Here is a 24,061-nt window from a genome sequence, read left to right on the forward strand (position 1 = left end):
TACTAATTTCAAATAATTTTTATAGATTTTTTAAATTAAATTTCAAATTGAATTTTGAATTCAAATTGTTTTTTAAAGTTTAAATTGAACTTTAAATTTAAAATTTAATTCCAAATTTCAAATTGAAATAAAATTCTAAATTGAATTGTAAGTTTCCAATTGAATTTAAAATTTAAATTCATTTCAAAATTTCAAGTTGTATTTTAAATTTCAAATTTGATTGTAAATTTCAAATTGAATCAAATTTCAAATTTAATTTAAATTTAAAATTAAATTTGGAATTTCAAATTGAATTTCAATTTCAATTTGAATTTTGAATTTCGGATTGAAAATGGAATTTGAAATTGAACTTTACATTTGCTTTTACAAAAAACGAGTAGATCCTATCAAACCTGAGAGAACATCAGGGTGTCCTTATCTCAAATCAACATTCATCAACAGTTTGCATATTTTAAATATTCAATATCTTTTCGCAAACACTTTTCATCATCCTTGACAAAAACCTCAGCAGCTAATTACCACATCCATCCATCATCACTACCTATTGTACCAAAATTGTCAATCTCACCCCATCACTATGCAAAATCATAAAAATATACACAGAAAAAAAGAGATTTTTTTCAAATACGAGAAAATTTTCTATTTTTAAAAACACGAATGAGATCTTTTTTGTTATTGTCGACGAAATTCAAATGACCATATGTAACAACATTCAAGAATTTCTGTCGAAAAATTATATAAAAAAAAGAGTTTAATAATTCATTGGAATAAGAAGGAACTTTTCAGCTCCGAGTTAATAATTTTAAAAACAAATAAAGGATGAGTGATGGAAGGAAATAATAAAACAATTGACCGTGCATTGACTGTATTCAGAGCAAGAAAAAAGTCATTGAGATTCTTTGCAAGATACATATGTAATTTATAATAAACATCAAAAATTTTCCCACACTAAGTTTATATCTTAAAATACACAACTAATCCCACCAGTAGACTTTTGTGTATATTTTCAACAATACCCAACTGTATATGTTGTGGTCATACACCTTAATACATCGACAAAATCCTTGTTATTTTCGTACAAACAACAGAAAAGAAAAAATGAAAATTCTCCTCTGCTATTCCTGCTCTATGGCTGCCTTTTCTTGAATTATATCGTAATGACGTGAATGAAAAATTTGAAGGTCAAATGATTTCGTTTCAGCAGCAAGTGTGAGGAAAAAAGGTTGCAAACTTTAATAGAATATATTTTTTAAAAAACTTTCAATTTCAAATTCATTCCTAATTGCCCTTGCCGCTGTCCAAGAAAGACATAAAATGAGATGATTTCTTGCAGGCACGTGAAAATTGTAAATGGACACATTAGTCATTGCCTTATTGACTATTTTTAATCGTGACTGTTTTCCACTCGTCACCAGCCAAATTTGTTATTTTCCAGATGATGTTTATAATTAAAAAAGAGATGAAATAAGGTTTATCATGGGAAAGATTTATCGGAAAGTACAAACAGTCTTTTATGTGTGACTTTTCATATTTTTTTTCTCAGAAGATCACACAGACTCTGTGGAAATGAGAAGGAGGTTTTAAAAATATCTCAAATTAACAACAATAAGTTATTGATTCCTCAGATTTAATTTCATTGCAAGTCATATTTTTGCCATAAATGGATGCAGTGAAAATGAGCTTGTGGCTGTACACAGATGAATATTGCATGCTTACTTCAGTGGAAATTGTCTGTTTTTCACGTGATTTTAATGCTTGCACCTTATTGTTTACTTGAATTCTTATTTTCTTGGCAAGGAACTTGATAGATTTGTTTTAATTACAGATTTAAGTTAACAATTATTGTTTACAGTAAAGGATATCATCAATGTTAGCTGCAACAACGCAATAGTCAATGACTTTGTATCTATCAATGTGTGAATCCTTGACATGTCAACAACACTCAAAGTAATGATTGAGAATCTGGCTCTAAGACGGAATCGAACACTTGCTCTCAAGGTAAAGTCGCATATTGGCAATCTGCTGTCTAAAAACTCAGAGACAAAGTAGGGATCACCTAGATTCACAATGGAAGATTTGATTCAATATCTTTATATGCCGCACTCGATTAGATAAAAAAAACGCTTTTGGGTATCGTAGTTGCAAACTCTTTGTCTGTATTGTTCAAGAGTGTATCCAATAAGATCAAACCTTTGGTTTTACACGGTTTAGTCATACCAGAAAAACATTGAGATTGGCTTCATTTGGACAAAACTAATCAATTCGCTAGGCATTTAGATACAAAAATCACAAATCCCTTCCTAAAAATGGATGCGATCAATAAAACCATAAACACAATTCTATTTACGCTGCAGATATGGTCCAGTTCCTCAGATTTTCATCATTTTATACCATCAATAAACACGATTTCAAGAATTTAAGACAGTTGAATCGTGGAAAATGTCATTAATCATCCATGCTTTTAAATATAGCTGGCAATAAATTTAATCGTCACAAATTCTTTAAAATAAAATTTTAAAATGTTTTTCGATAAGCTTGGTTGAACTTGAACAAAATGGATACAAATGGACACAAATCAACTTTGATAGCAATTTCTAGCCAATAAATCTAATAAGCAAAGATCCCTAAAATTATAGACACCATCCTTGCTGAGAATACCTCATAAATACAGCTTATCCAACGAATCATAAACGTCTACTGCTTGATATACGCTCACTTGAGAGTTTTCTTCGAAAAACGATATCGCAAAATGAGGAAAATTTCTCCTTTGTTCCGCCATGAAAACATCTTGATTTACTACGTATGTAGACCGACCCGATGAAAAAAAATATCATGATAATTTGCACTTTTCGTCAAAATTAATGATATTATTTACAAATGAACTGTCAAAATTTTTTGTTTTCATCCACGCCGAAAAACAGAAATTACGATGGAAAAGCTGAATGATGTCACCTTCCATCCTACACAGCCAGATGACCAAAAATGACTACAAACTTTTAAGTACATTCAACTTCCGATCTACGCCTTACGACTTTTTTTCCCATTCATTTTATGGATTCATTCAGAAGACTAAGACTGAATAACAAGTAAGAATTCATTCTCGTGCGTCATTAATTGGTGATTGGATTTTAGTTTATAGCATATGCGGAATGCTTATCTTTAAATATTATTCATTTTGGCATGGGAATGTATAAGGGTCTATTATTACTTTATATGACGTACATTTAGTATCTAAATAGTCATAATTATTACGAAGTAGTTTAATGGAAGCTGCTGAGATGTTTTATGTAGAAGATGAGGATAGAGCGCATATTTTGAACTGATTGGCAGATTCAGGAGTGTTGTCTTTAAGGCAGGCAAGAAGACAGAGCAGCTAGGACAAGATGGTCGCTCTTTGTATTAGCTTTGATGCTGGCATTGGAAGCTAATGGACTGCATTCGTTTTAGGATCTTTAAAATCTAAATTTTACAGATAGTGCGCGCATTAAAGTTACTCTGTTCATGGTTTTGTACATTTTAGCCTAAGCTCTTGCAGATAGAATTAAATAAGATTAATTTTTATTTTCTACAAAACCTTGGTGTGTTCATGACTATCAATGGAATACAGATAAATTTTCATTTCCCCTGCCAAACTCAGAGATTATTTACACCAAGTTGAACCTTGAACAACGCTCATAATGTCTATGAAACTTTGTTACTGGCTCCTTGTTCCGTCTCAATCATTTGACAATATTTAATAGCCAACTTTTACAGCAAACTCTATATTTTTCCACCTACGCGTACCTTTCAATCCATTCATTTTCATCTTGTCATTCTCGAGCTAGAAAATTGAAGAAAAGCAAAACAATTTTTGCCACTTTTTAGGACTAGTTTGCATTGGTCATTATAAATAATTATACAAAGAAATCCATTTCTTAACGATCGATTAACTACGCCTGTCGACAGGTGCACTTGATTTTCTTTTTGCCGCATGTGTGACTTTATAATTTCCTTATTTTTATACTAATAAATTATGAAGAATTTGACATTGTGGATAATTGAAAGCTTTATTTTGTGAATATATTGGAATTGAATATACGCAGTCTATATCAACTGCGTCATATGCTCTCGTTTCCAACTAATTGCTTTCTGAAATGTTTACAAAATGGATAGCTTAGATCTAGACTCCCACGTGCTTCTTCATTGAGTGATATCATGTCTGAATTGTTAATTTGAGTGTCTTAGTTCCTTATAAACAAATGAACATCCTGTTGACTATTTTTCACGTCCAACTTACCTTCAAGTCATTAGTTAAAGTAGAATCAAGGTTGAAAATCGACCAAATAAATTTAATTGTCATTGACGAATGCAGACTGTCAAACAATAAGAAAATATACAATTTTGACTGTAAATATTCCCAATTTGCATCCTACCACATGTCTGTGTAAAGGATGATCATAGGCAGGTGTGCTAGCTTGTAATTAAAATCTTTCATCTTTAAAAAAATGAAAATTGCTTAAAGATTTTCCAATCGTAAATAAAGAGCACATGTGTCACATCACATTAATCACATTTGAAACGTCATTATCGCAAAAGAATGAAAAAATATATCAAGGACATGAGACTATCCGTGATCTCAATAAATTTTTTGAGAATATATCGGAACTAAATACTATTTTCGAATATAAACCGAGCGATATACATGAAGGAGGTACCGCCATGGAGCTGAACTTCTTTTATTGGCACTTTATGGACGCTGCTCTCATTTGCCGTCCATATGACTGCCAAAAAGTAGTAAAATAGCTCCTGCCTGTCGATATTCCAACATTCCCTCTATCTAGCAAAGAGATCCCTTTTTGGTACCGTAGTGATCCTCCTGTAATAAGAAAGCATTATCTCTGCCTGTTAGGGATACGAATCCGTAACCTTCTTCATCTGTGTCGCTCGGACTTAATAATTTCTTGAAAAATTCACATTGAATGATGAAAAAAAGTAAAAATAAACTCACAGATCATCTTTTTGTTTGTTTATTTATGACTTATGTCTTCATGCTACATGTTATATATGTCAAAAAATATTAATACTTGTCTATTTAAGGTATAAAATTGTTTTATTCAATTGTAAAATTTTTTTCGACCAAATAAACAAATGTTTTGCAAGATTCCCGAACATTATTGAGTTCAGGTGCCTTGAATTGTCAGCAAAGCTTTGATTAATTTCAAGTTCTTTACATTTTTTTATAGCTATAAATACAATTTTTTCCATATAAAAACAGATCAGTTTTTTGTTTTCAGGTCAATTATTTTTTCTATAATAATTAAAAATTACACAGATTCCTTAATAAACAAAGTAAGAAGCTACTTCATAAGGTATTTCGAGTGCACATGCCTTAAGTATTTGAAGATAGTTGAGGAATTTTTGAAATTATTTAAAACATCTGATTTTATTTTCAATGTAGAATGTTAATTACTGTTGGTTTTGTTCTATATTCAGGATTGGCATTGTGATTTGAGGATGTACGTCAATATTATGGCTGATTTCTCCAGATTTCTATCAGAGACATAGATCATACTCAGCCATATAGTATTTAATATGTGATTTGTGTTTTAGAGGGTTATAGGGTAAATGGGGTTTTGGATTATGATTTTGGAGCTACTGGGATACAAAGATAGGCACATTCTTAAATGTGTTGTCCATATGGTAGTCAAGCGAAGATAATAAACTAAAAGTCTACTTTAATTTGGTATTGAGTCGAATTTTCCATACAAAATTCGAGTCAACTTTGAACTCTGTTTGAAAGCTCATGCTTGTTCAGAAATGTGGACTAAGGAGAGTGTCTTTAATTTATCTGTAGCTATTTGATTCTATTGATCAGGAAGTAAATTTTATTTTAAATTATTGAAATCGAATATTTGACGTTTTAAGCTTCAATAGGACTAGGATTAGATCTTTAAAAACAGATTCAATCAAAAATTCAATAAGATTACAGGCTGGCACTAGCTTGAAAATCAATAAAATCCGTCAAAACGATCAAAGGAGTCAATAAGAATATCAATCAAATAATTTGAAGCAAAGCCTCACCTTTATACAAAAGCCAATTCATTCGATCTGATTGAGGAATTCTGTTTTAGTAGTGAAAGGAATGTCAAACAAACAGATTAAAAAATATGATTGCAGAAACAAAATTTTTTTGGCACGATACTGACGAGAAATGAAAATTAGCCTCACTATGATGATGATCGTCGTATATGTGTGGTGACACTTAAAATCAATGAGATCAACTTTAATGCTTAATCATGTGCCAAAATACATTTTTACTCTATTTTTTGCGAGCTTATTACGAAAAAGATATTTTGATGATTTTTACAGGTGGTCCTTAAGATTGAGATTTTTGTAAATGTTACGGGCGCCATCTGCATGTGAGGAATTGAAGCTTACGAAAATGATGAGAAAAAAAAATAATAAAAAGTATCTTAAAAAGAAATAAAACTTTTATTTTTATACTAAAGATAACCTAATTTTATTAGGTATATCCATTTCTTTCATCTGGCTATGTTCAAAAATAATTATTAAAAATCAAAAGGAAGAAATACTGAACAAAAGAATATATGTAAACTTAAATAAATTTCTGTATGAGCTTTAAAAAAAATGATCTGTTGATTGTTCCTATCTGTCGTTAAGTATTTCCTTGATTTCATCAAGAAATCTATCAGTTTGAGACATAAAAACATTCAACTTCTTTTTCATTTTAAATACAAAAATTTGGAAATTCGAAAATTTTTCTATTAATTGTTCAAGGAAAGTTCTTTAATCTTTTGGTGTTGGTGCTGTGGATGTTAATCTATTTTGTGACAGTTTCTGTTTTTAAATTTCAAGTTTCTTATTGATAAATCTCATGTTTTGACTATTTAAAGGTCAAAATTTAAATAAAAATCTTTGTGAATTGCTCTGACTTGCTTGGTTTAGATGAGTTAGAATGTTATGAGTCATTCACATTTTCAAGGATTTTTAATGAATCTATTCTTTGTCATGACGAAATCTTTGAGACTTTTTTCGCCAAAACTACATCAAAACAACTTAATTGGTGGAGTATTTTCAACTTAATTGGTGGCAAAACTGATGAATTTTATGGAACTTATTCATAGCTTTTATGTAGGAACCATTAGTCACTATGAAACTACCCCTTCCAGATAATGCGCATACTCATCTTAATGAGCATGCTAATGAGTATGCTCAATCATTATAATTGAAAATGATCAATTTTGTGAGTATATTCTTGATCCCTGTCTGTGTCAAAGACATGCCAAAGAGGATGCTCTGACCCAGAAGCGTATTCACAGGAATTTCAGGGGTCACAACCCCCACATTTTCGGAAAGAATTCTTAATTTGCTGGGTTTTAACTTTCTGCCAACAACATTGCCTTAATGACTACATAACGACTGTATTTTGGCCCATTTTTATGGCGATAAATGAAATTTTCCACATCAGGCAGTTCAGAATACTGTACTCAAAACAGCATATCCACGCAACACAGCCAAAAATAAAGCCAGTTTTATACACCAACTGAGGGATAGCATAGATCACTGATGATCCGTATGGCCAGCGATGTAAGTAAGCCCTCAAAACAGACCCAACAATATCAAAGAACCTTCCTTAAACTCAATTCATTTAACAATAAAAAAATTAATGATTAATAAAAAATTACACAATTCAACAACTAAAGTCTAAACGTACATCATGACTAAATGAAACAAAATATTCACTTGTCGATGACATATAAGGAATTTGATCTCTTAATAAAAACTTAAATTCAATTTTAAACTAAATTTTTTTAAATTAAACCCATCACCATCATTAGAAAAAATCATAGAGATATTTTTTGTATATAAAAAATAAAATAAATTAAAAATTACTTTCGTTTCTTGTTTCTATCTTTTTTCTCTCACTGTCAAAATGAATAATATTTACATTGTAAAGAACATAAAGTGCATTAATCACTTTTCTTTTTTTTATCTGCAAAAGTCGCCAAATTATATGCTAAAATCACTTGCACGTAATTCATTAATTACATTTTAATTTTTTATATATATGCTCACTTACTTAGTCTTAAATGTCTAGTTAATTTTCATCTATAATTAAAGGCACAATTTTTAAAAAAAGAAATTTCTTTTACTCAAAATTTTCAATCCCGAGCGACACAGACGAAGAAGGCTTTGACTCAGAATTCTAAAGACTAAATCTCTTTTATTAACACTTCAAGCTCAGATTCAGGTGCCTTCACACTAGAGACACTAGATTCAGGTGACTTTACACTAGAGTCACTAGATTCAGGTGTCTTCACACTAGAGTCACTAGATGCAGGTGCCTTCACACTAGAGCCAGTAGATTCAGGTGTCTTCACACTAGAGTCACTAAATTCAGGTGCCTTCACATTAGAGTCACTAGATGCAGGTCCCTTCACACTAGAGTCACTAGATTCAGGTGTCTTCACACTAGAATAAATAGATTCAAGTGCCTTCAAACTAGAGTCACTAGATTCAGGTCCCTTCACACTTCACAATTTGAGATTAATAAAATACAATAGCTTTAGCGGTGCCTTAAAAGCTCCTTAGCAGAGCCTTCTTCATTTGTGTCGCTCGGGATTGATTTGTGAAATAATTAAGGAACTCAAGTGTTCCCTTTTCGAATTTGTCTAATTATTTGCTTCAATAGTTTTTTAATTTATTTATACTTTCAGTTGTAAGGCTTCTTAAATGTTTTTTTTATGTCCATAGCTTTTCAAAAGAAATAAAAATTAAAAATAAAATGAGGAAAAAAATTAAATTTTCTGCCAATTTTTTTTAAAAATAATTCTCTTGATTCACAGATTATAATAGGAAGCATTAATGTTGCAAAAATAAATGTCGAATTATAGTTAAAGATTGCACAAAGTTAAAGGGGCGATTAGATATGAAAGATTTTATCGAATGGAAATTGAATGGATTTGAACTAACGAATTGGATCTAATCTTTCAGTTGATAATGAGCTAGCTCACGTGGTGTAATTGATGCATTGATACTTTATCTAGAGTTTAGATTGATTTGGAAATGGAATCTAAGCATTGCTTTGTTTTAGGTCAAGATTAGGATGTATTGATACATTTCTGTATTGCAATCAGAGTTTAATTTCATGATTCTTTCATGTTGTAGGCTCAATCAATGAATCCGGAAAGCACACAGCTCAAAAATAGTTAACAGCAGATTGACGAGACTCTGACATGATTCTAGTTTTAAATCAATTCTGTTAACAAGCGAAAGTCACTCCGAGCTGGGTCCGAATTGTAGATCAATTAACCGATTTGTACTATTTCCATATCCAAATTAATAATGCGACAAGAAGACTAATAGACTTTAGTCTATTCGACTGACTTCTACCAAATTTCCAACTAATATTTCTGGAATTTCCAATTAATGAAGGTCATTAAATGAATCATTTCAAGAACAAGAACTGTCTACAGATCTAAATCTCAAATGTCGCTCCTAATTCATTAATCATTAAATCAATTCTTTTCTTCCAACTCCTCAATTTCCATTCACCAAACGTTCATCTTAAGAAATAGTAAAAGCATAACTTTTTGTCCATATAAAAATTCGAGAATAAATAAGTAAATAAGAAATGTTGGCTTGAACTTTGTTCATGATTTTTTTCTTTCTCTTTTTTTTTGTTGTCTTCCTTAAAAATTACTTTGCGATAGTAAAAAAAAGTCTATAAGTCCTTAAATGTCTACTTAGTTTAATAATGTGTTGCAGATGATTGTGATTAATCTTTCAAGTTTTACCATTCCATGATTAGCTTTGATCATTCTGTCCGTTAATGCGTATGGGATGAAAAATTTTTTTATGCTCTTATACTTTTTTTTGTCTGTACTTTTTTTATTCTTTATAAAAAGAAGTCTGAAGATCACATTTGAGTCGTTTTTTTGTTTGTATTTTACTTTATATTAGCAAATTTCAGTCTGCGTTTTGCTGGTTTTATATTTGTTTTGAACATTCTTTTTTACTAATGTTCACCACGTAATAATTCCATAAGTAAATTAAATGATGGCTCTTCGTCACCTTCCTTAGGTCTTATTGTTAACATCTCCTTGCCAACCTTTAAAGATATTCGGAATATTAGATTAGTTATTCAGCATTAGAATTGCAATTTATGCAGCATAGAGAATTCAGTTACATTTAGCAGATATCATACGATACTTACTTGACATGTCCTTTGAAGTTCTGGAATGCGCAACAATAACTCGCCAAATTTTGCAGGTGAATCGGGGTAGTGACCTGAAATTATATAGAATTTGAGTAAAAAGTCGATATTGACTATAGATGTAAATGCCGCAAGAAGTAAAGCACTGGAGACTCTAATCCATTATGGCCATACACAAACGTTGTCTATCAAAATTGACCATCTCTGACAGAGCCTTAGAATCGGATTTATTGAAATTAAGTCTCTAGGCTTAATCATGATCTATAGCTAGCACAAGCTATAGTAGCTAGGACAAGCTAGACAAGGAGGATATAACTAACTCTTAGCTTGAAGAGTACTGATCTAGAACAGCATATGCCTTGGTGTATGAAGAACAAGGTAATCATTCCGGCAATCTACATCTGAGTATCCCTACCTATTCCTCCACATACTATTATAGATCTCAATGAACACAAACTCACCTAGAGTATAAGCTTGAAGTGCTTGCAGTGCCTTCTCTTGACTTGCTCTAACTTTTTCAGGTTCTTTAAGTTCAGCAGTATCTGTAACATAATTCAATAAGTGTCATTTGATCACATAAACAAATAACCCATAATAATATCCATACCTGAGGAGAGTAATACAATAACTTTCATTGCCACGTACTCATACTTGTCAACTTTCAAGCGCCTTAAGTGATCCGTTAAGTTGAGCATACGCTCTATGCAAACCTACATAAATATGAAGAAAAAAAAATGAATGGAATGCAAAAATTTTTTCAAGGACATCCATAACTCACATTCAGTCCACTGGTTTTAGCTTGAGCTAATGTAATTGACTTTCCTTGTGAGACCTTTATCTCACCAGTTGTTGAAATAGAACGAAAGCAACAGGAAAATAATAGAAGTTCACACCATGAATTAATTAATAAGCATATTTGATCGTCAATCTGCAAGAAAAATATTTAGGTCGAATTAGTCATAGTCTAGGCATTTCCTATCAACAATATATGAATAAGCACTTACCGATATATTTTTAAAAAGTGGCAATGACTTGCACCATTTAACAATCTTATACAGTCTATGATCGGCAATTTTACATAATGTGGCAATCATGTCGGGACTTGAATTATCATTTGTAACACCTGCACTTGCCAAAAATGGATTATTCTTAATTGCATCAGATGATGTCGTGGCTCCTTGTTCATTTGCTATTTGTTGATTAAGTCTTAAAAGTTCATTCTCATTATATTGCCATAAATACTCAACATCCATAATTTCTTGTAAAAGGACTGGAACTCCAGGCGGTTTCATGTCATTACATCCATTCAAGAGCTTACTAACGCTCTCATAATTTTCCATTTTCATACCATTAGTCTTATAATGTCCATCAATAATGAGCGATGATCCTTGATGAGGAAGCGATGATACTGGAAGTGTATATGAGCATTGATAGGTTGATCGTCCACCACGTGTCCTATCCTCACGTATTGCTTCTAATTTCATACCTTTTTGAAGACATTTCTCAAATCTACATGCTGGACATTTCTTTCGTGTTGCAATCGTCACTGGACATGCAGCACCGCGCAAGCAAACGTAATTCTTTCGATTCTGTACGGTTCGTTTGAAGAATCCCTTACATGACTCACACGAGAAAATGCCATAATGGAAACCAGATATTTTATCTGAACATATTGGACACGGACTATTTATGAGCTGTTGACGTGAAATGCCAGCAGTTGTGGGTAAACCAGCTTCTTGCTGATCATTTACATTATTATTATTGATATTATTATTTTCCTCACTCGTTGCCAATCTAAAATTGTTCTGCTGTTGCTCACCATCAACAATAATTGATCGATAGAGCATGGAATGCTGTAATGTGCCGTTGTATTGTTGCTGTTGTGAAGTCGATGGTGCATAAATTGAATGACGTCCTTGAATGGGTGAATGAGTTGGACTGTTGAATTCTGAACTATATGAATAACATGAACTGTGCGATGCATCGCTATTGTTTCGACTTAGTGATGGCGTGTAAGGTGCATGTCTTGACGTTAGAGGCGATTGACTGGGTGAACTTTGTGTATAGATTGAATGAATTGCTGAATCAGGACTGGGATTAGCTGGCAATAATGACTGTTGCTTTGAGCGTACAAGTAATGGACTATTATTAATTAATCCATCTGGAAAACTGGTCGTTGTTGATGTCTGTGAGCCTGGCTCATATTTCAAATTAACAATTTCTGGAAACTTTTTTGTCGTTCCAAAAGCTGGCACTTTGAGTTGCTGTATAGTACTGGGATTATTATTTGTTAATATTTCTATTGGTGTTATTACTTCTGGCTTAATAACTGTCTTTTCCTCACAATTCATTTGTATTGGACTCGATTTTTCAACTTCCATCATCTCCTCATTCTCCGATAATCCACCTTCCCATGACATTGGTCGTTGTCCATTACTTTTTGATGTTTGCGTAATACATGCACTTTTCTCAATACTCGACAATTCCAATTCCGAATCGGAATTATCAGATGCTTCCTCAATTTTTGGCACAGTAACTCTAATTTTACTGCATCCATCACTCATGATTGTCGTTGACTCATCCATGATTTGACTCCTTGATGGATCACAATTGATACTAGTCACTGTTATATTTGCATTTGACATACTTTAATTCGTATTGTGATTTATTTTTATCGAACCTTATTTTTTTTCACTTATCGCAAACTTGCTTCTTCTTAATTATTACTTTTTTTTTGTGTGTTAATAAAATAAAATATTATTTTTTTTATATATTTCACGTCTCTTATTTCTGTTATCGATACAAATTATGCGGTCTGATAAAAAACTCTTTTTCTATCCATGCGAAATCTAAAAGAAAATAATTTAAAAAAGGTTACTTGTGACTTTCTATATAGATTTGCAATAATCGCTGAATGAAGTGTGCACCTCATTTGAGGTATATCCCCCCGGAGAGACGACAACGTCGAGAAGAGAAAGAAAAAAAAATCTCATAAGTATTACTTCCGTTAGTTAAATGAATATGCAACAGCAAGAACATCAAGATATAATTTTTTTTCTTCAACAGAACAAGCGAGTGGCATCAAAAAAAAAAAGAATTATAGAACGTCGTCAATAGTTATAGTTGTGTATGTGTGCAAACACACCGAGCCGAAATGGAATGGAGCAAAGTGAATGTGTAGTTGTGTGTTTGTGCAATTCGTCTGTGTCTGTATTTGAAGCAAGGTCAGAAAGCAAGGTCGAATTTTGTTGTCTTTTTTTTTCCTCTTAACGTTTTTGCACCTTACTTCTGCTACATCGCAAAAAAAAATAATTATAAATTTATTAATTAATAACTTTTTGTTGCTTGATTTCTTCATTGAATTGGAACTAAGGAAAATTAATTATTTTAATGTTATTTATCTACCACTACACCGTTCGTTCTCCTGCTTCATTTACTTGTTTTTATTATTATTTTCTTATAGTGAACCTCATTCGCCGATCACAACCATAGTGAGAATATGAGAAGTAAAGAAGTATAAAAAAAGAGACCTTTATGCCTGTATATTATTATATTTCTTTCGTGTGTAATAAAAATTTGTTTCTTTTTTCCCGAATAAAACTGTTCTTTCAAGTTTGCTTTCTGCTTGCCTTACACACTCACTCACTCACTTCTTCTCGAGCCCATTTTTTTCTTTACTCTTTTCTTTTTTATTATTTCTTTAACTTCTTGAGGATGGAAAAGAAAATTGACTGCTGCTGATGCTGCTGTTGCGTCTTTAATGGTATCAAGTTTTTAAAAACTTATTTTCTCTTCTTCATTCCATTCATGTTCAAATTGTAAAAAAAAAATTGATACCGGAAGCGAAAATGCATTTTTTTGGGTATTATTATACATTAAGCATCCATTCATCGCACATAACGGTGAATAATGCTCTAAAAAATTTTATTGCATACAGCAAATTTTTATTTGTTGTTGCTGATATTTAGTATTCAATATATAAGTTAAACGGCTGGTCAGCGTGTGTTTCTTTTTCTCTTCGTGATTTCATGTTTCGCGTATTTTTTTTTTCTACCTCTTGAAGGCCACGAATTGAAACACATTTCACTAAATCATGAAAAAAAACCAACCGAACAACTTTATTATTAACTGGAACTTTTCAATGCACTAATTCATTCTTCGACTTGTTGCAAATTCCATTATTTTGATTCATGAATGAATTTTCAATTCCATCTCATGTTATTAAAAGTGATCATCATTTCACTTACTTGGACACTTTTATTTTAGTGAAAAAAGAAGTCAATGAACTCAAATGTCTTAAACTTCAGGTAGGAAATTAATTTTTATCGCTCTCATTCTTATTCTCCTCGCGTCCTTCCGATATTATTCATTTCCGTATGTCTCATTATATTCTTTTTCGTACCATTTTTAAGCACAAAAACAAAGGATAATAGAGAAAATTAATTTTTTATTTACGATACGGAGCGAACGAGTTTTATTTTACATCTTTTCACTGTTTGAATGTTCATGTGGACTTTATGGATGTCGCTTGACATTATCCAATTTTGGGTATTATCCAATATTTTGAATTGCACAATTTTTGCTATAACTTAGTTGTATTCACACTTTTCTGGATCTTTTGATGCTCATTGTACTCACTTCAATAATGTCCAACAATCTATCGAAAAACATCCTTTAATATTCTTCAATTTACATCAATTTCACAAATTACTTCCAATGACAGTTGCCCAAATTATTCAAAACACTAATCCGACGTAAGTGATTTGAAGTTTCATAACTTCCAGTCATTTTCGCACGGACCTGACATAAACAAAACATCAAAAAATAAATCAAAAAATTAAATTTAATTAAAATGCTGACTTTAGACACGGACAATTCATGCAGAATTTGCATGGCAGAGAATACAAAGCTGGAATCTATATTTGATCAACACAATGATCGTCAAATTAGTGAGATTATCATGGAAATTAGTGGAATTAAAATTGAAGAAACTGATTCACTTTCTAAGAAAATTTGTGAAGATTGTAGGACAAAAGTAATTGATTTTAGTGCATTTAGACAATTATGTATAGATACAGACGACACGGTGAGATATAATATATTATTAGCAGAACAGACAGAGTCACTTGTAGAAGTTGATGATCATGTAATTGAAGAAAACATCAATCAATATGAGGAAGAATGTTTTATAGAAGAGAATATAGACATAAGTCAAGATGGGAACACAGAATATATGGAAACGCTTGTCAATGATGATGAGGAATCAAGTGATAAAATTACTGAGGCTATAATTTTAGAAGAAAGTTCACAGGACATAAATAGTAAGGAAAATGAGATTGTGATTGAAAGAGTCGACAGTAAGAGTAATGTCCGAACTAATTATGTATTTGAATCGTCAGATGAGCTAACACAGAAAATGAGAGAAGCTCATTACGCCAAAGAACAGCTGAAGAAACACAAATGTCCATTCTGTACGAAAAGTTTTCTGTTTCCTTCAAAAGGTAGGCTTTGATTTTTATTATTTTTACTCTATACTAATGCAAGCTTCTATTTTAGTAACGCGACATGTAGCAGCAGTTCATAAAAATCTCAATGAGCCTAAGAAGAATATTAAGAAAAATCATACATGTCCAATTTGTGGAAAAGCATTCGTCAGTCAATTTAAAGTAAGAAGACATATGGTTGTGCATGACACAGAACTAAAAACAGGTCTTCAAAAGAATTGGTCAAGAAACTACTTCCTCTGTGAAACTTGTAATAGAAAATTTCATACTCAAACGACTTTTGACAGGCATATTTTAATTTGTGACTTGTTGCTGAGATCAACACTTGGACGTCCTGAAAATTATCAATTTATTTGTGTTATTTGTTCAGAACTATTTTTTGATCATGACGAGATGGCTGATCACATGAAAAATTTACATGACCAGCATGCAGATCACACTTGTCAATTGTGTTCCTTTACTGGAAGTTTACAAGAGATTATTAAGCATGGACGATATCACGAAGAAAATGTCACTTACCATTGCTGCATCTGTGAGAAAACATTTCCAAATGGAGATGAAATTATTATGCATTTATTGAGGCATGCTGAGTATAAACCGTTTGAATGCAGTCAGCCAGGATGCAACAAGACATTTTTTGATAAATATAAATTGAAGCAGCATATCCAAACTCACGATCCAAATGCTAAAAAGAATTTCATTTGTGAATTTTGTCAGCGCTCCTTTGCTCAACTTGACTACCTTAACTGCCACATTAGACGTAAACACAGTTCAGTCAAGCCATATTCCTGCTCTTATTGTCCGAAACAGTTTGCATTTCTTCATGATTTGAATCTGCATTCTGCGAATCATACAGGAAATAAAAAGCACATCTGTCAAATTTGTGATACATCATTTACTAAAGCATGGTCTTTAAAGCAGCACATGTCACTCCATGAAGTCAGTGCAACACCACATAAATGTAAAAAGTGTGACTTTACAGCATTATCAAAGAGTGAGGTAAATAATCACTACGTGGTACACCTTCAAACAGAATCTCAGGTAAGTTATTTATGCGGTGAATGCGATGTAGAATGCAGAACGGAAGATGATCTAAAAAATCATTTGGAGGAAGCTCACAGCCAATTTTCCTTTATTGATTCCAACAATTCAGACTACAATTTAGAGATTCCATAAAAAAAATAACGAACTTTTTTTGAAAAAAGAAAATTGTAAATAAATTTTCCAAGGAAAAATATTTCCATGGCCTACTATGAGTGAAAATTGTTTTTCCATTTTCCAGTAGCATAAAAGTTTATTGAAGCTTTATACATTGTCGTAGTGTAAATTAATTATTTTAAATATATATTAAAGATGTTGCAAGCCTATGATGGTGATTTTTATTTAGAGGAAGACACAATGTAAGCAGAGTTTATATCAATAATCAAAGGAACCATAATTTGCATGGACAAAAATAAATTTATTTCAATCTGTCAAATTTTTATCGATTTTTCTTCAATTTTCGTTAATCGTCGTATTTTGTTATAATTTTGGAAGCTTGATATAGTCATGTGGACGAGTTTTTCATTTGAAAGAATTGCTTTTATAAATGAAGTTCGATATTATGACTGGGAAGATAAAATGTAAAAGCAAACAATTTGGTTTAAAGTGACGAATAAAAAAATAACTTCCAATCCAGATGTTCTCAACCTTTACTGGAAAAAAGTCATTGGAAGAAAGTTTGAGAATATCTGGTGGAACCAACTGTTGATTCATTTACTCTTTCATACTTTGCTTTTGTCTGCTTTCACTGGGAACTTTTTCTTTCCTTTCTTGGTATTATTTTGTTATTTCTGTGGTGTCGGGGCTGAGTTGACTCTTGAGTATCGGACGATATGCAGGTAGGCGAATCTGCAACTCTTAGAGTAAGGTTTCCATAGCCGAGTGGTTAGGCAACAGACTCAAAGTCTCTAACCATTTCTTGGATTTGATTCCGATTGGTAACTAATCATTATCCCGGAAGGCACTCATGTTGTATAGGTCAGAAAAGTGGCCTAGGATAGACGTGACTCTGCTCCTGGGCAGGATTTCTCGGATTGTCCCACAAAACAAGAGTCACGTCTGCTTCAACCCACATTCCTCGCCTTTTCAACCTGATGAGTCTACCATCGACAATATTGCCGATACCTTTAAGATTCACACAATGTCCACGACATCACAAATTTCGTTTACTTCTCTGTCTGTATTTTGATTTTGTCTTCTATAAACTATTTTTTGATTAAATTAATTTTATTATGAATATAAGGAAATTGCTCGATGATAGGAACGAGACAGACACTAATGACAATAAAAGTAGTGAGAAAAAAGACCAAAATACATCAATGAAAATTCCTGGAAAGGCTGTCTTAATAGATAATAAGGTTGTTGAAGAAAAACCATTCCAAACCAATGATGAATTACCCGAAGCTGAATTATACTTCGGCGGTGAACGTGAAACAGACACTGAGCATCATCAGAGAATGATTAGAATTAGTCAGCAAGAAGAAATGGCAAGACTGTAAGTCAAGAAAGTATATTGGCGAAAAAAAAGTGTTTAATTGAATTTACGCATGATGCAATCACCTACTTATCATCTCAACACTTTGTGTTGCTGTTGACAACCTCTTTTTGTGGCTTTTTTTATTGGCTTCCTATTCTATAAGCTTGTTCCTTTCTTTTGTTGCTAAGATTCGATGTTGCTACCATTTCATATGTTGATTTTATGCTATAAGCTAAATGTCTTAGGTCTGTGACTAGTTTGATAATTTTAGAACTTCTGTGTTATTCTAGGGGCATGACAGTCTCGTCAGGGCATGTCGTGATAAAGAAGGACAACTCCAATATGATTGGTGAGTAGCTACATAACCTCAAAGCTAAGTTCTAATCCATTTCTCAATTCAATTCCAAAGGTGTGTCAATTGGAGGCGGAGGTCCATACTGCCCATGTCTATATGTTGTTCAAATATTTGACAATACACCAGTGTCAAGAGAAGGAACACTTCAGAGTGGGGATGAATTGCTCGGCATTAATGGAGCAAGTGTTAAAGGAAAGACGAAAGTTGAAGTCGCAAAAATGATTCAGTCACAAGAGCATGAAGTAACGATTCATTACAACAAGCTGCATGCTGATAATCAACAGGGTGAAACATTGGATATAGCATTAAAGAAAATAAAGCATCGATTAGTTGAGAATATGAGTGCAAAAACTGCTGATGCACTTGGACTTAGCAGAGCTATTTTATGTAATGATTCACTTGTTAAGCGACTTCAAGAATTAGAAGGAACGGAAGTGATGTACAGAGGACTTGTTGATTACAGCAAAAGAGTTCTCAAAGCATATTTCAATGTTTTTCAAGCTATGAATGCATTTGGAACTGAATTTTGTCAAATGTCCATACGAGAACCTCAACCGACAGCATCAGAAGCATACAGAGCTTTTGGGGAAATGCATAGGAGCTTAGAAAAGGAAGGAATAAAAATGATTAAGGCATTGAAACCAGTCATTGCAAATTTCGGTACCTATCTCCATAAAGCCATTCCAGATACTAAATTGACTGTTAGAAAATATGCCGATAGTAAATTTGCGTATCTCTCGTATTGCTTAAAAGTTAAGGAAATGGACGATGAAGAACAAAGTTACAATGCAATTCAGGAACCGCTCTATCGAGTTGAAACTGGAAATTATGAATACAGATTGGTTTTAAGATGTCGACAAGAAGCACGAGCCAAATTTGCTAAATTACGAAATGATGTTCTCGAGAAAATTGAATTGCTTGAAGCAAAGCATGCACAGAATTTGGCAGATAACTTAAAAATGCTTCTTGATGGATTGCTTAAATTTACACAGGATGCAATCAATAAATTCGAAACTACCAAAGGATTATTTCCAATTGAAGTGTCTCTTAAGTCTGATGCATTTGAGTATCAATCTAACAAAACATTTAGTGCTGATGGACAGGAAGAAGAGGAAGTAGCACAAGCAGAAGAGGCTAAGGAAGCTAAACCTGTTACAGAATCAAAACAAGACTTGCTTTCAAATGGATCAACGAATAACGTTCCTAGTCAAGATCTACTAGATTTGATGATGCCAGGTATGAATGCTGAAGAGAACAAAGAGAATGGTCATCCTACAGAAAAGATTCAGCAAGTACCTACGTCTTCAAATATAGATTTATTATCAAAAGAACTAACAATGCCGAACAATAATTCAAATTCGCTTTTGCCTGATATTCAGAACTTAAACATTACCGATTCATCAAAAACTGCTCAGGATCTCCTAGCCGAATTAGGGCTGGATGAAATCGATCTCTCAATTGGCGCTAACAATAACGCTGCTAAACTTAATTCTATTGATGACTTATTGAATTAAAAGTATTTATTATATCCAAAATAAAGTGGAAATTGATATACAGTACTTAATTTAATGCTTGATTACTTGTGCTTAGATGATTCTCTGTGTTTTTTGTGTTCTTTACTTTCTGATTTGGATTTTTTAGTTTTTGATTCCTTTGTGTACTTCTTCTTTTCTTCACTGTGTTTATACTTTTTGGTTGTCGATTCTTTCTCTGCCTTTCTACTTTTTCTAGATCTTAAATCCTTTCCTGATTTATCCTTTCTATTTTTTGATTTATTTTGTGACACTGACTTTTCCTTGCTGTACTTGTACTTCTTGGTTGTTGATTCCATTTTTGTTTTCATATCCTTTTCACTCTTTGGATACTTTGATTCCTTTGCTGAAGTTTTCTTAGTTTCTTCACTTTCCGATTTATGTTTAGTAGCTTTTGATTGCTTTTCTTTCTCTGCTGATTCTTCCTTCCTTTGCACGGATTTAGTACTTAACTTCTCTTCGGTCTCTACTGAATATTTCGGGTTTGAAGTCTCCTCTGACTCAATAGCATCCTCATTATCTGTTTCATTATTCTCATCGTCTTCATTCTCTTCTTCATCTTCTGCATTGTTGCCATCTGTGTTTCCAAACAAACCACCCAAACCAAATGGATCTTCATCATCGTCATCCGGTGTTTCATCTTCGTCTGACTCATTTTTGGTTGATTCTACACTTTCCTTGGAAGTTTCTTGTTCTGAACTTTGTGTTTTAGTTGGTCTGGTCATGATGATTGATTCTGAGCTACTGTCATCGACTGTAGTAGTCTCAATTTCTGTACTGGAGTGATCATGCATTTCGGGTGTCGATGTTTCATATTCAGTCAATGTAGAATCAGGAATTAATAAGGAAGAAGTGAATGTTTCGTCAGTGACTTTTGGATTTTCAGAAGTTGAGGTTTCAACTGGTTCAGTAGTGTTTATTCTTTCTACAATCTGTTCTTCATTGGTGATATTTGAAAATGTTGTCGAGTTCTTTACTTCCACCGCTTGAGTTGTATAGGAATTCGATGAAGTTTGAGTAATGATTTCTGTCATACTAACAGTTGTAGCTTCTGTGGTCTTTGGAACAACAGTTGAAACTACATTCTGAACCTTTTCACCTTCAATGAACCTTCTAATTATGTCAAAGCTGCCACCTTGTAAAATATCTGATGGTGGAACTATCTTAACTGAGCTAACATCTCCTTTTACAGTTGTTGACTTCTGTTCCGTTACTATAGTCACCAACTTGTCAAAGAATTTCTTTATACTTTCCGATATGTCATCTCCAACATATTCTTCAACAACTTTACCATTTTTTATCCAAGCAATTGTTGGATATCTATCAACTTTGAAGTTTAAACATGTTGATCGAAAAACTGAGCATTCAATTTTTCCCACGTATACAATATTTGTCTTGTTCCAATCTTGAATTTTCATTCGAAAGCTTTGCCAGCTATTTTGAAATCCAAAGTTTGGATCTTCCCTAAAAAAGGTTAAAGTCTCGAAATTTCTATTTATGGAGTAATAAAGTCACAGTAAACTTACAAAGAATAAAACAAAATGAATGAATTTTCCGACTTTTTGATCATCTTAACCGAGTCATCCTCAAAGTCATTTGATTTGTCAAATTGTTCATAGTCGTAGTAAAAAATTGCAAGAATCATCAATCCAACAGACAAGGCTGTTATAAAGCACAAAGCTAGCCACACAAAAGTTTTAGTTCTCATTCCAAAGTTTAATTATTTTATTATTCTACCAAAGTTCTTCTTTTTTCGACGTTCAATGAGCAACTGAAAAGTATTGATCATGAATATTGAGTTGTTCATTATGTTGATACAATTGTTTGAGTATGGATTGTTGTGGATGAGTAATAAAAATATGAAGTTCAAATTTTCAATTGACTAATATGTCTGAAATGAGATGAGTAAGAAAAGTTGTGTCTAAAGCTTTTTGTCTGGCAATTTATAAAATGAGTAAGCTTTCCTAATTCAGATAGTTTAACTACTTAAGATTGATATCGTGAATTAACTCACAAAAATAATAGAATGACTATCATGAAATTCATTTAAAATTTAACGAACCTTTTATTTTTGAAAATTTTTAAAACTTAGTTTGGCACCCTTTTCACTTTTATGACGTGAACAACAAAAGCAAATTTTCAATAATTTACGAAATAAGTTTAAATGCAGCAAGAAATAAGATAGGAGCAGACATTTTCGCTACAACATCCTGCTCGAGAGATCTTACAGGTACATACTTTATATTCATTGATCGTAAATCATAGTAAAGAATTAGTTTAATTTAATTATCAATCATTCATTTTTATTCAAATCTTTTGACAGACAATTTAGCATACTCAATCATATCAGCTGCATTTCTATCGCCTTCATACTTGTCAACAATTTGTTTACCATTAATTGGGTTGTAGATGAAGCGCATTCTTGGAAATTTCAATGCATCAAATCTCTTACAATGTTCACGATGACGTGTACAGTCGAGTGAAGCTACATGAAGATTTGGATCATTCTTGAAATGGTCCATTACAGCTAGCCATTCTTCCATTGTTTCTTTACAGTAAGGACAGTAAATGACCTGAAAGGATAAGGTTTGAATTTAAACAAATTAACTTCAAAGCTTTTGGACTACCTTAAAAAGAACAAACAGTTTAGCACCAGGTTGATCAAACATCTGAATCAGTTCATCTTCTCTCAAGACATCAGCGATCGTTGATTCAAGGAAGGTTGTTAATCCTCTCCAACTATTTTTGTTCCCGAAGAACTTCAATTGAATTTTCTTGGTAACCTGATTAACTTGGCATAGAACTCTTTCCTTATGACAGTCTACTATTCCGAATTTTAAGTGTTTACTGGATTCTTCTGCTTGAGAAACTTGACCGACTTCGTCCCATAATTCTAGAAATTTGTTGTGACTTCTGTAAAAGAAAATGAAATTTATTAATTTAAGCATCAAGGACATTGCAGTTTACTCACTCTGGATCTTCGATAAAAAGCACAAAATAATCATCTCCAGCAGTTGCTTGAGTGAAATTTTCACTTGTCAAGATGAAAGAATTTTGAGCACTAATGTAAAATGCTGAAGTTAGAGGAACTAGTAAAACAAGGAAGGAAAAATAGAGTAAACGAGCCATATTGATGATCAAACTAGAAAACAGATGCTGCTTGCTTGAAAATATAGATGATACTGAAATTGATGGATTTACAGAAGAGAGATAATACAGATGAATTAAAGTAAACATAAGACAATGCTGTGGAATATAGTGACGTAGGGTGGATGATGTCACAGCCTCACAATTGAAGGCCCCAAATTAATAATTCCAAAATAATTTAAAGTTTGACATCTTTTCTTTATTAAATCTGAATGTACATCAATAATAACTTCATTCCCACTTCCTTTTAGCCTTTCGCCTGTATTCTTCTTCCTCATATTCTTTGTCCTTAATGAAATCAATCAACCGTCTCACACCATGATCATCCTCAAATTTTGCATAGACCCGATTGTTTTTAAAGACCACAAATTCTGGAAAGTAATCGATTCCAACATACCAACATGTGTTAGGATCTTTACGGCAGTTATAGTCAACAACTGTACAGATGCCTTGTAATGCTTTTGCAACTTTGTTCCAACCTGAATTGAATGCTTCACATGCTGGACATCTAAAATGAAATTTGATAAATTGAACATCCTTCGAATCATCACTAAGTACTTACGATGGCAAGAAGAATCTCGTGAAAATGATCTCTGTTCGATTTCTTTCCAGAAGATCATAAAATTCTTGGATATTAGGTCTCAAAACATAATTCTCGTCAAGTTCAGTTGATGAAGAAGATGATGAAATATCCCTGGCAAATGATGCTGAAAGAAGTACCACGAAAAAAGATAACAACAGCATGATGAAACCAAGCAATCAAAAACAGACGCAATAACAAACTGAACA

General features: G+C 32.5%; 5 protein-coding genes and 1 long non-coding RNA gene across 10 annotated transcripts; 2 read left to right on the forward strand and 4 right to left on the reverse strand.

The window, feature by feature from the left end:
• Positions 1-6,448: 6,448 nt before the first annotated feature.
• Positions 6,449-14,717, reverse strand: Hr39 (Nuclear hormone receptor FTZ-F1 beta). 3 transcript variants are annotated; one of them, XM_070639397.1, is made up of 7 exons: positions 14,464-14,717; positions 11,221-13,065; positions 10,995-11,144; positions 10,824-10,926; positions 10,678-10,758; positions 10,217-10,290; positions 6,449-10,111 (listed from the first exon to the last, which is right to left on the reverse strand). In XM_070639397.1, exons 2-7 carry the CDS (start codon positions 12,859-12,861, stop codon positions 10,019-10,021), a joined length of 2,142 nt encoding a protein of 713 aa, XP_070495498.1. In that variant the 5' UTR covers positions 12,862-13,065; positions 14,464-14,717; the 3' UTR covers positions 6,449-10,018. The 3 variants fall into 3 exon arrangements, with proteins under 3 accessions (XP_070495498.1, XP_070495499.1, XP_070495496.1); XM_070639398.1 differs by lacking the exon at positions 14,464-14,717 and adding an exon at positions 13,622-13,981; XM_070639395.1 differs by lacking the exon at positions 14,464-14,717 and having other exon boundaries at positions 11,221-13,981.
• A 237-nt stretch (positions 14,718-14,954) lies between these two features.
• LOC139089860 (zinc finger protein 808-like) lies at positions 14,955-16,973 on the forward strand. 2 transcript variants are annotated; one of them, XM_070639494.1, is made up of 3 exons: positions 14,955-15,537; positions 15,616-15,717; positions 15,773-16,973. In XM_070639494.1, the coding sequence occupies exons 1-3, from the start codon at positions 15,069-15,071 to the stop codon at positions 16,894-16,896; spliced, it is 1,695 nt and encodes a 564-aa protein (XP_070495595.1). In that variant the 5' UTR covers positions 14,955-15,068; the 3' UTR covers positions 16,897-16,973. The 2 variants fall into 2 exon arrangements, with proteins under 2 accessions (XP_070495595.1, XP_070495594.1); XM_070639493.1 differs by having other exon boundaries at positions 14,956-15,717.
• On the forward strand, positions 16,932-20,144 carry PICK1 (protein interacting with PRKCA 1). Of its 2 annotated transcripts, XM_070639491.1 has the most exons (4): positions 16,932-17,120; positions 18,005-18,256; positions 18,529-18,587; positions 18,648-20,144. In XM_070639491.1, exons 1-4 carry the CDS (start codon positions 17,074-17,076, stop codon positions 20,105-20,107), a joined length of 1,818 nt encoding a protein of 605 aa, XP_070495592.1. In that variant the 5' UTR covers positions 16,932-17,073; the 3' UTR covers positions 20,108-20,144. The 2 variants fall into 2 exon arrangements, with proteins under 2 accessions (XP_070495592.1, XP_070495593.1); XM_070639492.1 differs by lacking the exon at positions 18,005-18,256 and having other exon boundaries at positions 16,933-17,120.
• Positions 20,083-21,882, reverse strand: LOC139089861 (uncharacterized protein DDB_G0286299-like). The gene is made up of 2 exons (XM_070639495.1): positions 21,652-21,882; positions 20,083-21,589 (listed from the first exon to the last, which is right to left on the reverse strand). The coding sequence occupies exons 1-2, from the start codon at positions 21,831-21,833 to the stop codon at positions 20,170-20,172; spliced, it is 1,602 nt and encodes a 533-aa protein (XP_070495596.1). The 5' UTR covers positions 21,834-21,882; the 3' UTR covers positions 20,083-20,169.
• Positions 21,883-22,401: 519 nt separating this feature from the next.
• On the reverse strand, positions 22,402-23,312 carry LOC139089809 (thioredoxin domain-containing protein 5 homolog). Its single transcript, XM_070639429.1, has 3 exons — positions 23,097-23,312; positions 22,753-23,038; positions 22,402-22,698 (listed from the first exon to the last, which is right to left on the reverse strand). The coding sequence occupies exons 1-3, from the start codon at positions 23,252-23,254 to the stop codon at positions 22,429-22,431; spliced, it is 714 nt and encodes a 237-aa protein (XP_070495530.1). The 5' UTR covers positions 23,255-23,312; the 3' UTR covers positions 22,402-22,428.
• Positions 23,313-23,449: 137 nt separating this feature from the next.
• Positions 23,450-24,059, reverse strand: LOC139089811 (uncharacterized). The gene is made up of 2 exons (XR_011544325.1): positions 23,835-24,059; positions 23,450-23,780 (listed from the first exon to the last, which is right to left on the reverse strand). It is a non-coding gene; the product is annotated as an uncharacterized lncRNA (long non-coding RNA).
• Between the last annotated feature and the right edge of the window lie 2 nt (positions 24,060-24,061).

This window comes from Chironomus tepperi, unplaced genomic scaffold (genome assembly GCF_022539635.2).
Source record: "Chironomus tepperi strain 1889 unplaced genomic scaffold, CSIRO-AGI_Ctep_v1 contig_196, whole genome shotgun sequence".
Classification (NCBI taxonomy): Eukaryota; Metazoa; Arthropoda; class Insecta; order Diptera; family Chironomidae; genus Chironomus; species Chironomus tepperi.